General features: G+C 43.1%; 2 protein-coding genes across 2 annotated transcripts in view; one reads left to right on the forward strand and one right to left on the reverse strand.

Moving 5' to 3' along the window:
* SGMS1 (sphingomyelin synthase 1) overlaps positions 1–17,027 on the reverse strand; it is a 219,155-nt gene that overhangs the window by 165,512 nt on the left and 36,616 nt on the right. The window lies entirely within an intron of this gene.
* LOC118719014 (guanine nucleotide-binding protein G(I)/G(S)/G(O) subunit gamma-11-like) overlaps positions 14,824–17,027 on the forward strand; it is a 29,818-nt gene continuing 27,614 nt past the window's right edge. Inside the window, exon 1 of the mRNA XM_036437992.2 lies at positions 14,824–14,956. Coding sequence (XP_036293885.1) covers positions 14,824–14,956 — 133 coding nt within the window. The remainder of the gene's footprint in view (positions 14,957–17,027) is intronic.

The raw sequence follows: 17,027 nt of genomic DNA on the forward strand, positions 1-17,027 counted from the left end.
GGCAATTAACTTATATTTATTTATATAATCTTCACGGCCACCCAAAGAGACGGGTACTATTATTACCTCCTCCTGTATCTTGACAATAAAGAAACTGAGGCACAGGGAAATCAAGCTACTTGCCACACAGCTACTAAGGGGTGGAGCCTGATTTAAACCCAAATTCTGGCTCTAGGTCTATGCTAGTGATCACTACACTGTCCTGTGTGTCTGCTCCTTCACCTGGACCCGACAATTTCCGTGTGGCTGACAACTTTATGTGCTAAATGATTCCATGAACTCTCACTGACATCATCATCATCCCCATTCTTATGATTACTGTGTATCTGGTTATTTTTTAAATTGTAAGGGCATTTTATTTAAAGGCACACACAAGTTTTCCTTTCCCTGTGAGGAATCTATTGTAATTCTCAGACTGGAAGCTTCCTGCCTAAAAAACAAGTTACTCCTGGCTGCTTAAATTGTGTGCCTGCAATACCCCAGATAAGCAACTTGGAATGAGCCAAACACACCATGGAAAATGGCACCTGGCATCCCTCCTGATTAACTAGAGAACTGGATTCTGTCAGAGTTCAAGGACATGAAATTTCAAGGCCTGAACACAATATTCATTGCACTTAAGTACATACTGGTCTGGGAGCTATTGAGGACTGCCCTGCAACGAGCCATTCAGATGGACAACCTAGGAAAGAGAATTCTGACCTACAACAGGCCATGATGCTAACGCACTGGTTAACATGGCACACATCACATATCAGAGACCTGTTGCTAAAACACAAAGTTTGAACAGGACAACCCCTAAATGTTGTTCTACTGACCGTAACCTTTCATTTTAACTTGCTTTTGCTTCTTTAAGCAACATCAGTATCCAAACCAACCATACAACCCCGCAGGCGCCCCCATCCAGCTGCCAGAGGTACAACCAGAACTGTCATTCCAAGTCATTTGCGATCACTCATCTTGTGTGTGTGCTGCTATAGCTGTTATCCCACCCACACAAGCAGTCACATGCAATGGATACCCAACCTGCTTTTGGAGAAAAGGAGAAAGGATTGAATATAGCTATCTTGGCCAAATCTCAGGTATATTAGAATTAAACCCTTTTTCCTGGTAAGGAAACTGAACCCTAAAGTGAAGTAACTTGTCCAAGGTCATATGGGTCTGTCTGAGTGTAAACTAATACCAAGTACTCACTGTTTATTATCAATAGAGTTTTAGCAGGCTTTCTCATAACCTGTGCCTGCCCAAGGCCACAGGAAGCATTTTCACCAGCAGAGAAGGATTGAGCTTCTCATCTAGGGAGCTCTGGGACACCAAACCATGGAGTGGATGTTTACTAGCCACGCAGGACACAAGGATATCTTCAGTGTATACTCACTCCATCACTCAGAAGTTCCCAAAAACAAAATCCATTCTCCTTTATGTAAAACTATAAGCAATCTCAATTCTGTGTAAACAGGAGGAAGCATCTGACACCTCTTCCTTAAACACAGAAGAGTTTGTTAAGACAGAAGAGAGGGGGAAAGCAGGTGCAAATAGCTCAGCCAGAATGTGGTTTCTTAGTGGGAACTTTCACAATTTTTCCTTCGGTTGCTACATATACATACATTCAGACATATCATTTGTACAGATGTGTGACTGTGTGCTGTTTAATGTTTTTCTTACTGATTCCAGCAATACAACTGCCAGGTCTTAATGCCAGCCACTGAGAAAGTGAGGAAAAAGTATCACCAATGACAAGTGTAAGTGGAGTCAATGGAGTCAGAGGCCCTCTCCCCACATTCCTGGTGGCCCAGCCCCTTCAGCAGAAGATCTGACAACAACCACAAAAGCATCATATCCTTTGACCCTATAACCCCATTCCTTACACGCCATCATTTCAGTGAATTTCCTTCTGTTTTTCATGTCGTGTTTTCACACAGCTGTGATCACGGTCCACACACATCTTCTGTATCCTGATACACAGCTTTTCTAACAGCCATTAGTAAAGGCTGCATTACTTGGCAAGGGAACACAACTGTTGGCATAGAAGAGTCCTGCTGTTCTGTTCATCTTTTTATGCTATAATCACACCTTGTTAGTCAAGAATTATCTCTGAGCATTGAGGCTAAACAGAGCTTCATATATTTTAGTGATTATCCTGAACAGATTTAAACTTTTAAACCCATGCTTTAAGAACCAGTTAACTGGTACAGTCATAGGAACAAATTCACGACTAGGAGTTAAAAGTCTTGGTTTCTGAACTATTGATATGACCTCAAGCAAATCAGAATTTCTCTGAGTCTGTCTTTTCACCTGTAATATGGCATATGAGTATTTACTGCCTTTTGGATATTAGTCAAGCATTTTGGATATCATTAGGATCCCATGACAACACTATGAAGTAGGTACCACTACCTTCATTTGCCAGCTGAGGACACTGAGGCACAAGGTTATACAGCTAGCATCAACTGGCAGAGCTCCCTGCTGGATTAGAGGATTTCTAGATTTCCTTCCAGCTCCAACTGTGACTGACATTTCAGGAATGAGTTGGGCTTAGCTGGCCACATTTATGCCAGTTTTTTTTATGTTTCTCTTCAAACACTGGCAAATGTAAAGCAGCTACCAAACACATTGACTTTAGACAGTGACTTAATGAAAGGTCACCCTAAACCAAACTAGAAATTCATGTGGCACTTCATCCGCTTCTTGACAATTCCATTCTTTGTTGATATAGGAAGAACTAAGTTATTAGCTAAATTGAAAGACAGGAGGATGCCAGATTAAAAAAACAAAAAGCATTTCACTTTTGGAATCAATGAGACTGGAAATATAACTAGAGCCAGTTTCAGGGCTCACCAGCTGGTCTCTGCTCACTAATATTTCAGATGGGCCTCTCCCCACGGAGGACTCAAGGAGTTGACCTGCTTGCTACTCCCCAACCAGACAAAGCGAGGAGGAGAGATGCAGTGGCATCTCCAGGCCACAAGAGAGCATATCTCATCTGGGTTCAGAACATTTCACAAAAGGGTGACTTAAAATTTGAGTCTCTTATAATGAGAGTGTGAAACACCCACCCTAGTTTACCTGTATTTTTTTTAATATAATCTCTTTTAAGTATTTTTTTAATTGATTTTAAAGAGAGGAAGGAAGAGGGAGAGATAGAAAAACATCAATGAGAGAGAGAAACATCAACTGGCTGCCTCCTACATCCCCCTACTGGGAATCAAGCCCGCAACGTGGGCATATGCCCTGACCGGAAATCAAACCAGCCACCTCTCTGGACAATGCTCAACAAACTGAGACACACTGGCCAGAGTTACTGATCAACAAATAAGACCAAGGCCACTCTTTCCCTTCTTTCTTCTTTCCAGTCCTAGTCTCTCCCCAATCCAACTAACCATCACCCAAATAAATGAATGAAACTACCACTTTCCAAGTCAGAGATTCTAGGACTCTGCTGTGCACCAAAGTCGAGGTGTCTGATTAAAATAAAGGCTCCTGGCCTCTATGCCCATAGACTGTGGTTCGGTGGGTTTGGTATCTACACTTCTGACTAACACTCCCTCCATACACACCTGTACCCTGTATCCCCTCCTACAGGTGAGAGACCATGCTGTCTCCATCCTGTGTAGGTGCAGAAGGGGCTTTCTCTATATGCCCCCCTTTCCCTGTACATCTGCCCATGATTCCTGGTGCTCCAGCTTCGAAACAGACGTCCCTCCCCGGATCTGGTCACTGCTGTAACCCTTACTAGGTGGGTTCTAGCGCTTCCTGGCGAAAGAAAACCTCAGTGACAAAGTTCCCGGCAGCTTCAGCAGCTCATTCATTTGCAGCCTCAACTGTCCGCCTTGAGAGCCTTGGAACAATAATTTCATTCATGAACTATAAGCAGCTCAGCAGATGCTAACTTCTCATTAGACACTTGGGGGCAACTAAGAGCCTCATGATCGGCCCCTGATTATCAGTGCTTGTGAGTCCATCATTCCCTGGGCAGATGGGAGGCTGGACTGCCATGGCTCAGGCTGGGCCAACAGGTAGGGCATCCTGCGCACACTGAAACAAAGCAATGCTGAGAGGCTGCTAACTCAATTAAAGGAATGCATTACACCAGTTAAAATGCCCTTCTCTAAAACACCCTGACACTGAAACCATGTCAAATCCTCTTACATAGGAGACTCTTAATGGAGCTCGTTTCCCATGCAATCAGTCCCAGAGTGGCTGGGTTTGCGTTACAGGGATCCACAGGTGCAGGGTGTCTAATTACACTTGTGTATGCTTCGGAAGGAAGGGCCTGGCAAGCTACCTCCCAGTGCCAAAGGCAGCGTGGAGACAGTTCCCAGGGCTCTGAGGCCGGCCCTCACACCACGCCTCCCTGGGAAAGTGCCATAAGAGGCTGAGGGGGCTCGGCCCAAAAGAGAAGCAGGCATCACGCAGGGTCATGAGACACCAGGCCCCGGGCCAAGCACAATGACTTGTCATTCAATCTGACATTGAAGTGCAGAGAGCAACACCCTCGCACCCAAGCACGTTCCTGTCCCAGTCACATAGCCAGAACCTGAGCCATTTATAACCTGGGCTTTCATGCACTCCCTGAACAGGACACAGTCTTGAACGAGCAGAAAGGATTTGGCAGAGTGCTAAATGGAAGACATGTGCTACAAGGACATGACCGGTATAACTCAGAACTGTGGTTATCTCTGGAGGAATGGGGGAAGTCATATTGGGGAGCACACATGGGGCTTCTAGAGGACTGGAAAATGTCTGTTTTGTGGCCTGGGTGGTGTTAACCTGTGTTCACATCTTGAGCATGAATTTGAATTTAGTACAAGACCAGTGCTCCAGGTGTTAGGATCACACACCCTTGACAGGCATGGGGCTGATCAGACCACAACACAAGCACGCAGACAATCAGAATTTAGCAGATGTTCCCACTGGCGGCCACACACCCAGAAGCAGAGTCAGAGCTCTCAGAGTTCTACAACTCTAATGCCAAGGCAGCACTTTATAAGCAAGAGAGAACATACGAGGATGAGATTTACCCACCGTTCATCTCTTCGAGGGGCCTGTACCCCGTCACAGATGCTGAGAAGGAAAGCATGGTCTCCTCCAGCAATGCCACCAGGGTGTGCACAAGTCACCAAGGCTCAGACTGTCATGTGTCCATCTAGGACTGAATCTGAAGCTAGTGACACAGAGGCAGGGAGAGAGCAGAATGCAGCGGAGTGGCGTGAGATAACTCTATACCAGGGCCTGGCTGGAGCCAACAGGGCCATCTTCACTCACGTCCATGGCCCGGTGCTGGCCACTGTTCCTGGGGAAGCGTTTTCTCTGTGGTTCTGGCAACCTAACTTCCTTTGGTAACTGCTGGGCATTCTTTCCATAAATGCTTTTTCTGCTTAAGTTCTTATTTGCCTCCAAGAACACATGGACAGGGTGGGAAAATTTGGACTTCTGGCTTTCAGAAGTGCAAGAGGATAACAAAAACAAAACATCAAAGAAGCTAAACCAGAAAAGCAATCACTTAGAAAATAAGATTCACACTGAAAAGTACTCAATGAGTTTGCCCTCCTCTTTTTTTTTTTTTTTTTTTTTTACCTTAACCTCTTTGAAGCTCCTTCATTTTTTAAAACAGATGCTTTTTCTGTTTGCTTGAGACAGTGAAGGACACTACAACCAGGAAACATTGATTTTCTTTTATTCTGTTGACAGTCTTTTATTCTGTTGACAGAGTCTTCTGCTCTCAAGTTTCTCTCTGACTCTCTAACTGAAGGGTTATGGATTATTAAACTCTTTATTAAAGAACAAATCTTTATTAAAGAACTTTTGAGAGAAAAAAAAAAGAACTTTTGTATGCAAGGCACTATGCTATGCATTTATAACCAAACCCATAACTGCAGATATCTCCATTCAAATTCAACTAGGAATTTCGTAATTAAAAATAAAAATTTCACAATGAAATTTTTATTTTTAAATGTAAAACACCAAGTTGATTATTATGGGTTATACACAACATATTTTAACGGTACAAAGCCAAGAGGTTTCAAAGTGGTGACCTTTGAGTCAAATGCACAGGCAGGTTTGATTTGACCCGTAAGGCATGGTGTTGCCCTTTAGAAAAAACTGTATTTCTATGAAAACTGAACGATCTGCCCTCCACCCCCACGGGGGCGCCATCGGACAACGGGGCAGGGGTTGCAGCGGCAACTGCTCCTGTTATAAGCAGCAGGCAGCTCTCTGGTGTGTTACAGGGCCCAGGACCTGCTCTTACCTAATATCCAATCTAGTTCACCAAAGTAGGCTGCTTGCCTGGCCCCAAGAAGCATTCGAGTTTGGGATCCTTGTTTAGATACATTATAAAGTGGACTTTTAAAAAAAATAGAAACACACAGTTAACACAAATGTCTTAAACATTTCTTTTATAAAGGGGAGAAAGTATTCTTTCCCACTTCAAACATTTCTTAGATTTTAGACTTTTCATAAATATTAAACATATAAACTATCTCTTACCTCATCACTATGTTTCATATTTAGATGTCTGCTTTCGGGAAATGACAAAATGCTATGCCTCCCATTTTACTCACATTGCCACCTTTCAGGTGTGGGAGGGAGAGGAGTGTGAGAACATTTGTCTAGTTCACTTGAAAAAGAAGCAAATAAGGTATGAACCTCACAGTTTTTAAAACACTTTTGCCTTGAGCATACATTTCTAAAATATATCAAACATCCTATTTTTGTAAGCAAAAAGCATCTGGTACTATAAGAGCAATATTCTTAAACAGCTATAATATACATATTTTCATTTCCTCCAATTTCCTTTTCCTCCCATTAAAAAGAGGCATATAAAATTTATCATACTTTTTGTTCTTGCATAGCACCAAAAAGAGCTTGAAAACTCAGCCATTCGATACGCTTGGTGAATGCTTGACTACCTGAATGAAGAAGGAATGAATGAAGGGACGAACACAGGGAAGAACAGAGTAACCGTATTTTGAGCCCGAGGACCCTGAGGACCCCTTGCGTCGCTCTCCGTGGCTCCAGCACCTGATTCCCTTCTTCTACTTCCCCAAGCCCACACCATCAGAGCTCCCCAATTCGCAATCCCTAGGCTCCTCTTCCTAAACCTTTGTCAAGGTAAAGGTTGGTTAAAAAAAAAAATAGCACACACAAACTTATATTTACTTTCCTGTGATCACTTTCCATCTACATAAATAAGGAAAAACAATCTACAATGCACAGAGATGGTATTTCTTTGTGAGGGCTGTAAGGGCTGTGCCTACACTAGATGCAGTAAATGGTGTGAATGGAAGTTTGGGTTTTGGGAAGGGATGAACAGTAAGGATAACATGACACAGCAGGAAAAGCACACATTTTGGAGTTGGTGAGTTTTTTCTAGCGTATCTTAAGCGTATCGCTCATTTCACTCACTGGGTCTTTATTTGCACTTTTTAAAAGAATATCATGTGTGTGAGGCAACAGACTAAAGAAACAGCTTCTATCCTGATCCTTCTGGTCAATCTAACTGCCAAAATTAATGAACGCATAAGTAAATGAAACAAATCTCCTTTCTCTCTCTCTCTCTCTCTCTCTCTCGCTCTCTCTCTCTCTCTCTCTCTCTCTCTCTCTTCCTCTCTCACTCCCTCAAATCAATTTTTTTTTTAATACTCTTTGCCTGGGAAGAATTTTATCAGGTCCAGTTGCAAACACTAGCCATCTCTTGCTGACCAAAGCTATGATCAAATAACTAACAAAAAGAAGGACAAACTAAAAGCTGCCTAATAAATTCAGTTTGTTTTATGAGTAAATATTTTCTCCCTTAATACCAAAGAGGAAAAATTAAACCTAAAAAAGGTAAAAAGATTAAGAAACACGTCTTTATGAGGCCCCTTTGCCAGGGGCCAGGCTGCCCATATTCCCTGCCCCAGGGAAACGTCATGTCCACTTCAATAATTAAAGACTTTCAAAGAACGTGGTGCAGACCAAGGCTTAAGAGTTAGAAGAACAAGCTGAAGAAAAACAAATTAGAACCTCAATGCAACTCAAACAAAGCCTGGCATCTTTTCCCAGTTCCAGGCTAGCGTTCTTGAGAACTCCCCCACCCCCATGGCATCGCCGCAGGCAGCACCGCGCTGGGGGCTCCAGGGCACACATGTGACCTGGAAAGCCATGGCCTGGGCAAAAGCATTTCCAACTTCAGACAGGCTCTTCTAAGTTCTACAGGAAGTAAAGTTTAAAACAATACATAAAGGAAAGGGTAGGCGTTCACCTCAAAAAGCCACTTCTCTGATCTTCCCAGAGCTATTCTGCTCCCGAGGCCCCAGCCCATCCCGCTGGAGCTGTGTCTGACAGTGCACCGCCCTCCCAGCCACCGGGTGCGGCCTCTTCCTTCCCTTCCGGCATCACACTTCCCATGTTAGACAATGTTATTATGAGGACCCTAACTGGGAACTAATGTATAGGTACTCGAACCTCAGGTGTCTCTCTCCTTTCACACAGCCCCAGCTTGTGATCCAAGAGACGCCCCCCAAGAAAGTGGGTGATGGGCAGGCGAAGCAGTTCATCCTACCACTGACACCCAACTTCTTTAAACAGAAACATGGCCAGTGGTCCTCATCATGGGCCCACAGTAAGTCTCTCCCATAATGTTGTAGCTATGGCCTCTACAAAAGCCAACCTCTGAAGCCCTCACCAAGCACTGAACACTGATATTGGGGCTTCGTAGAGTCACCCTTTCCCCACTAGCTCCCGGCAGACACCACAGCTGCAGCTAGGGGAACACACCCCTTTCCACGGGACAGCCAAATTCCATAAATGCCACCCTTTCTTCTCATCCCCTACAAGAGCAGGCAGTCCCACAATGGACAGAATATTTCATTCACACTCTGTCTGAAGAGCAATTTTTCCATAGAGAAACTGGGTAGTTAAAATTCTCAACCAGATGAGGGGTCTATTCATGACAATCTCAAATCATAAATAACAAAGCTGTAGCCTATGTCAGACATTTTTTTGAATCACAAAGTCATCTGTCTCATAAACTTAACCCTTCATTTCCTGAGAGCGTTTTTAATATCACCCTTTAATGTCTACATATAATGTCTGTATGTGATAAACCTTCTGCCAATAAAAGTTTGTTAAAGAATACAAATTATAATTACCACATACTAATGCCAACATCATGTTGGCAACAGAACGGAATTTTAAATAATAGTTGCGCTGCAGGCATATTAAATGATTTGGAAGCCTAAGTAGTTGGTTCTTCCTTGATTCTTTATGCAGTGGTCTATGTAAATACTGCAGAGCTGGGGCTGTAAACCCTGGGAGTGAGTGAGGTAGCTCTAGCAGGATCAGAAACTCGTAGCTTGCAAAGATCAGTTGCAGTTCTCCTTTTAATTAAATATTTTCAAATTTTCTTTTCGCCCAGCCGGCATGGCTCAGTGGCTGAGCATCAACCTATGAACCAGAAGGTCACATTTCAATTCCATCTGAGTGCCCAGGCCTCAGGCTCGATCCCCAGTAGGGGGTGTGCAGGAGGCAGCCGATCAATGTTTCTCTCTCATTGCTGATGTTTCTCTATCTCTCCCTCACTGAAATCAATTATACAATATATATTCCATATATATAAAGTTTATTTTCCACTGCCAACTCACAAAACTTAGAAGTCTTTCAAAGGACCCAGGCTACTTCAGCTAAGCTTAGGGTAGCCGAGGAAATATTTTGCTCATACTTGGGCTCGACTCTTTAAAAGTGGAAGTGTGGTGTAGGCAACAACACTGATAATCAGTGAGGATGACAAAACTCAGGCTGGGCCCTGGCCAGCTAACTGTCATCTGGAGGGTTTCCTCCTTCCACGAAAGACTCTGCTCTCTGCCTTCTAAGTAATATACACGGAGACAGAATCGGATGGCATGGGGGAGAGAGGAATACAGAGAAAGAGAGGAGTTGGTAACTTAACAAAAAGGGACCTTTCCTAAACTACGAGGATTCCTAATTTAATTATAATGAGCGTTCTTTTGAACTCAACAAACAACCAGGCATCTCTGCAGTACTGTGCTTCCTATTCATTTAATTCAACCTCAAGACAATAACCAAAATTACCCCTACATTGTCAGTAGCTTTAATAATAAGAGTCAGTAACTTTCTAAACAAAAAGTCCTATGAACCTGGTTTCCTCAAAGGCTTACAGTGTAATGACAGGCCAGTGCTGTTCGGTGGAAAGCAATTTCTCGGTGTTGCACACAGCCCTGCTCGGAAGGCTGGGCACGCTTCCATAGCAATCAGCACGGACAGAGAGGCTGCCTTTCCTTTCTCGTGGGAAGCCACAGTTATGGAAAAGCTGCTGCTGCACAGAGCTGCAAAGCTGAGAGGACTTCTCTTATCTGACCAGCACCAGGGCCAGGCAAGGACCGAGGCCTTCCTCCGAGAGGCTGAGCTCCAGTAAGCGAGAAGGAGGTATGAATACTGACAGAGGGCATGTCCGACATTCAGAGGGGACAGAAAGCAGTTGAATTTGTCACCACGAGAAACACGTCATGAAATGATCCAAGGTCAGTGGGCCTATATGAAAAGTCCCATGCTGTCCTCCTAAAAACTGTTCAATTTCTGCAGAGACCAGATGTCAGAATCAAGGCTAGTTTTTTACAACAGTTTTTTACCTACTCGCTGGCAATCTGAGCTTGAATGCTTTGCTGAAGCGTTTACCAGGGATCAAAATCACAAACACAGCCTCACTCCCTGTGCCATACGTAGGTCCAATCCCTCCGGCCTGCAGATGCCCTTTGTGGGTGGTAAAGGACAAATGGCATTAAAGCCTATTATTTGGCTTTTCGTGTAAGAAGGCTTAATGTGTCAGCTGCATTTTAATCTAAGGATTATACCCTTATACTCAGAAAATACCTTTTAGAAACATCAAAAGGGATCTTTTCTTAAGGATTTGTATTTTTTTATAGCAAAGCCCAATTATTTATAAATTCATTGGTATTTTATATCTGAAGTGAAAGTGTTTAACAAAGAAGAGGCAGCTGCCGCAGAGTTAACAAGAAAGCCACAATCTCTGCTGAGGCCACCTAAATATATTTCATGCCTTGAAAACAAGGCACGGCAGCTAAGGCTGGCCACTGCAGGCCTGTGCTGACCCGATGCCCGTGCTACAAACCCTGCCCAGGTTACTTTTTAAGATTTCTACACTGACTTCCGGGTAAGACGGTAGGTAAACACTCATACTTAGTTCCTCTCCCGCCTAAAATCCCAATATAACAATTACTTCTCTTTAACAGCATAAGTCCAAAAAGCCAAAGGTAAGAGGAGAGATTCAAGTTTTAAACTTTTTGAAGCTGGCAATCAAATAGATGATGACAACTGAGAGAAGCTCATCTTCCCATTTGTGAAGTCCTATTCTTTTTTTTCTTTCTTTTTTTATTGACTTTAGAGAGGAAGGGAGAGGGAGAGAAACATCAATGATGAGAGAGAATCATTGGTTGGCTGCCTTCTGCAAGCCCACAATGGGGATCAAGCCCGCATCCTGGGCATGTGCCATGACCAGGAATCAAACCAGGACCTCCTGGTTCATAGGCCGAGGCTCAACCACTGAGCCACGCCGGCCAGACTGAAATCCCATTCTTAAACATGAACAGGATCATCAGACACATAAAGTATCTAACAGAAAGAGAAGAACAAACAGTAAAAATATATACTTTTTTAAATGGCAACTTACCAAGTCAGAAATTGTGGGGGTGGGGAGAATAAGGGAGGGTGGACAACAGAGAATGAGAGGCCTTGTGGAATTACTATGTAACCCTTTAAAAATCAAGCTTACAGCCCTAGCTGGTTTGGCTCAGTGGACAGAGGGCCAGCCTGCAGAATGAAGGGTCCTGGGCTCTATTCCAGTCAAGGGCACATACCCAAGTTGCAGGCTCAGTCCCCAGTATGGGGTGTGCAGGAGGCAGTTGATCAATGATTCTTTCATCATTGATGTCTCTCTCTCTCTCTCTCTCTCTCTCTCTCTCTCTCTCTCTCTCTCTCTCTCTCTCTTTCTCTCTTCCCTCCTCTCTGAAATCAATAAAAGTATTTTTAAAAATCAAGCTTATATAACCTCAATAAAAACTAAAAGAGATGAGAGTTACATCTACACTTAGTATTTCATTAGTTCCCCACCTGACACTTACAAAACACTTTCATATGAGTCTAATCACTTAACTTTTACTAAACTGCAAGTTAGGTTACCCCTTTTCACAGATACGGAAACCACCTCCGGAAATTATGAAACTTGATCAGAGTGGCACAGAACAACCATGTGGCAGAGGCAAGACTAGGAAGAGTACAGGTGTGTTTGCGATGTACAATATAGTTAATATTGTGATGTGCGTGGGAGTCTGGAGGGGGATGAGCCAAATCAAATTTTGGGGTTCCGTGGTTCTCAACCTTGAGTGTGCGTAAGAATCACATGGAATTCCACTCAGATGCGGTATCTAAAGCAGTCAAATTCATAGAAGCAGAAAATAGACTTGTGGGTATCAGGGCAGGGGAGTGCCGGGAAGGAAGAGTTAGTTGTGCTTTGCTGGGTATAGAGTTTCAGATTTGCTAGATGAAAACATCAGTTTCACAGCAATGTACCCCATTTCCCCGAAAATAAGACAGTGTCTTATATTAATTTTTCTCCCAAAGTTGTGCTAAGTCTTATTTTCAGGGGATGTCTTATCTTTCCATGTGCTAGGTCATATTTTTGGAGGATGTCTTATTTTCGGGGAAACATGGTACATACATTTAACCTTACCGAACTGTAAACTCAAAAACGATGAAGATGGTAAATTTAATGTTATGTGTTTTTTACAAGTCAAAAGACTCACCTAGAGGCTTGTTAAAATACTGATTGCTAGCCTGGCCTGCGTGGCTGAGTGGTTGAGCATTGACCTATGAACCAGGAGGTCATAGCTTGATTCCCCCTCAGGGCACATGCCAGGGTTATGGGCTCGATCCCCAATAGGGGGCATGCAGGAGGCAGCCAATCAATGATTCCCTCTCATCATTGATGCTTCTCTCTTTCTCCCTTCCTCTCTGAAATCAATAAAAAAGTATTTTAAAAAAACAAAACAAAACACTGATTGCTAGACCTCACCCACAGTTTCAGTTCAGTATGTCTTGGTGTGACCTAAGAATTTCTACTTCTAACAAGTTACCAAATAATGCTGCTGCTCGAGTTCTCAATCCTAAACGCAGCACCTTTACCTGAGTCCCCAGACCAAGTAAATAAGACTACAAGGAAAGGAGGCTGGAGGGGGGAGGGGGGGGTGTTACCTAAACATTAAGTGCTTTTATTTTTTTTAAGTATGTTTTTATTTATTTATTTATTTTTAGAGAGAGAGGAAAGGAGAGGGATAGAGAGTTAGAAACATTGATGAGAAAGGAACATTATCGACTGGCTGCCTCCTTTATGCTCCCTACTGGGGATTGAGCCTGCAACCCAGACATGTGCCCTAACCGGGAATGGAGCCAGTGACCTCTTGGTTGACATGGAGTGCTATGAAAGCCCTTGGAATAATTCCCAATACACAGGCAGTTTGAGAACCCCTGGCCGGTACACTAGCTCACACAGATTGACGGTGCACTATATGCCTGTTTGTTTCATCATCTACAAAATGATGGTCACAGAGTTGCTAAAAATATGAAATAGGATAATCAACAAAAGAACACAGGGTAATGCTCATCACACAGTGATAGTAATGCTATCACTTTTGTTGCTGACATTACAGAGAATAAGGTTGATCCTGTTTTTCTAGCTAATAAAATGGGGTCAGGTTAAAGACAATGAAGAAACTATTACTATTCAATCCCAGACTAATGAGCAGGGCCAAAAGCTCCCAAAGAGCTAAAAATAAAGTAAGTGGGATTAAATCTAAGAACCTATTACAATTCCCACAAGCATTTTGCAAAATCAACAGTCATTTCGGCAGAATTAGTAGCTAATCCCTTTCCTCTATGAATAGGTGTTGTTATTTAGAATATAAATATCATTGTAAAACCAAGTGTCGGAATCAAGTCTCAAGACACCATCACCTTCACCTAAAGAAGTAATATAAGGCGTTGTGTTCAGATGCAGAAGGTAATGTAAGACTCAGAGCAGAAATCCTGAAGACATCTTCATGGTAAATAACTTCAGACAGGTCTCTTCATTCAAGAAATAACTGAGTGCCTCCTACATGCCCGGCACAGAGGCAGCGTGGGAGGACACGTCATTCATTGCAGGGCAGAGTTTTTCATGCAGTAAAGCGAGTGGGTCTGGTGATGAAGCAAGCTTTGGGAACACTGAATAGCCCGTTTTCCCTCAAAATCACTGCAGGAAAGCCAAAATCGTGGTTTCTGCTAAGTTTTTCCTTTTGTGCATAGCTACATATTTGGGAGGTGTATCCTAGGTTACCCACACTCAGTGATACTCTAAGTTTCCAGTGCCCTGAGTCCACAGCAAGTACAAAGAAATCATTGTCTTTGTCTTCAGAAAGAAACCAGCATGACCCTCGTACATGTCTGGGTCACACCAAAGCCTGAGTCTCCAGGGCAAGCCTTCCCTACTAAGTCACTCGAATAACTTCCCCACAAAACACTCTTAACACTGTGGGGAAATACTTGTAATGAGGAACATGGGGTTCATTTCTAAATAGGACAGGCTAAATGCGTTGGAAGTAGTATTCTGGGGCAGTCCAAGCCTCTCCGCCAGAAGGTAAGTCCGCACACCAAACTGATAGGTTCAATCTGCCTCCCGACCACCAAAGTCCTAGATTCCTCCACAGCTCAGAGCACTGGACCTGATTAAACAATCAGCAAACACGTCCCTAGTGAATGCCAACCCTACACATGGCTGACTGTCCAAGCACGTACCCACCAGGTGGAACAACACCATGTGAACTTCTTCGAAGTAATATTGCCTACGTGTACCTGGAGGCCCGGTGTACATGGGAGGATGAAGATCCATTTGCAAGTAGAAGATGTAAGTGACGCTGCCCTCTGTACACTTGGGGATTCCAAACAGCAGGCCTATCTGTAGGAGTGTTTTCCTCTCTCCTTCTTCGAATTATTATGAAGCTGAACCCACAATCATTACACAAGACAAGTGTGGGGCCAGGGAGGAAGCCAGGAGACCTGAATGCTATTGGCTCCCAGAGCCATGTGAATCTGGACTTCAGCATCCTCGCCTGTGAATGGCAGGGCTGTTTTAAAGATTAACAATAATAACAAGGGACAGAGAGACTAAACATGCATCAGGCACGAAGTGCCCTACAAATAGCCACTAATTTAATCCTTCCAGAGCCTTGTAAGGTAGACGGAGACCTTTGTCCCCATCTCTCAGTTGAGGGAACTGGGGCACAGAGACATTAACCTGTCAAAATCTTATGTGGCTCCTAATTGAACCTATGTGGTCTGACCCAGGACCCATGTTCTTAATCACTTCTTTATCCTGACTAACCTGATGCTTCTTTCAGATCACACAAAATAATACACCTGAAAATGCTTTGCAAACCACAAAGATACCATTTATGTATGTATTTATTTATTTATTTATTATTGAAGTTTGCCTTATTATTAGTATTAGTATTACTATTATTATTATTAAAGTTTGCCTCCCAGCACCCACCAACCCTCCTGGTAACTTCCCTGATTTACTCCTGGAGGGATTCATCCACCACTGTCATCAGTCAATGCTTCATCCTCGGCTGAAGAGGTTCAACCTTGGGCTGTAGGTAGGGGTGAACAAATGCCCTGGGCACTCCCGTCAGAACAAGCCCATGTCCCTGGCCCCAGTGACTGGCCCGATGCTCTAGGCACGAGGCCAGGAATGTAATCTGTACAGCTCCTTGGATAATCACTATAATGATATCAGCCTGAAGCTGCTGGAGGTCTTGATTCGTAGCCCAAGAACATGCAGCCAAGATGAATCCTCATGACATCATTGGATCCCCAGTCAAGCCCTTCCTCAAGCCAGATCCATTTCTAGACTTTCAATTACCTAAGCCAATGCTTTTTTCTCCCCCCACTTAGAATAGTTTGAAATTGGGCTTTCTGTCACTTGCAAGCAAAAGAATCACCCTAGTACCCATTTTAAATATGTTTTATTCTATCAAGCTATATTCATCTGTATTTTCTGTCCTTTGTTCCATTCCTCTAAAATAAAATATTCCTGGGGCTGGAGTTCTTGACTAACGTACTCCATATTAGGTAAAACACAAAATTCAGTTTTTCTAATGCCACAGATCAAATGATTTGACCTACTATAAACTTTGCTTAAAAAATGTATTTATTTTTTTAATCTTCACCCAAGAATATGTTTTTATTGATTTTTGAGAGAGAGGAAGGGAGAGGGACAGAAACATGGATTGGTTGCCTTCCCTACACACACCCAACTAGGAGTCAAAACCCACAACCTGGGTATGTGCCCTGACTAGGAATCAAACCCATGACCTTTTATTGTGTGGGAGGCACTCCAATCAACTGAGCCACACCAGCTGGGGCTCAAAAAGCCTTATTTTTAACCAAAGCAGTTAGGTCTGCAGTTTCCAGTTTTGTAAGGAAAGCAACTGTAACATTTATTTTCACTCAGTCTTTTTCGTTTTCCACTTTCATTTAATCCTAAATGCAAACCACTATAAAAATCATTAAATGAAGAACAGAATTAACTTTTAAAGTATCTAAACACAAGCAGTAAGTATCACTTCTTCCTCATAAAGAGGAACTAAGCCTTAACTTTACTCAATAATTTTGGAAACAAAACAAACCAGTATGCAGTTTTAACCACGTCCATGAAACTATTTATTGCACTAAATGACATTCCTTACTCTGTAGGGACTTCAGACCAATCCTCACAAGCGCCTCAGATTTCAGAGGAAAGCACTACTGCTCACCCCGATACTGCCTCCAACTGTGGCGAGTGGAATCCATTTGATGTCTGTCAGATGGCTCCTAAGGCAATGTGGAAACATTACCAGGACCTCATGCATTTTCACATCTTCAAATTATTACACACAGCCAAATAACCCAGCTGGGCCAACTGTGTTTCCTTTTAT

This window comes from Pipistrellus kuhlii, unplaced genomic scaffold, assembly GCF_014108245.1.
Source record: "Pipistrellus kuhlii isolate mPipKuh1 unplaced genomic scaffold, mPipKuh1.p scaffold_m20_p_15, whole genome shotgun sequence".
Lineage (NCBI taxonomy): Eukaryota > Metazoa > Chordata > Mammalia > Chiroptera > Vespertilionidae > Pipistrellus > Pipistrellus kuhlii.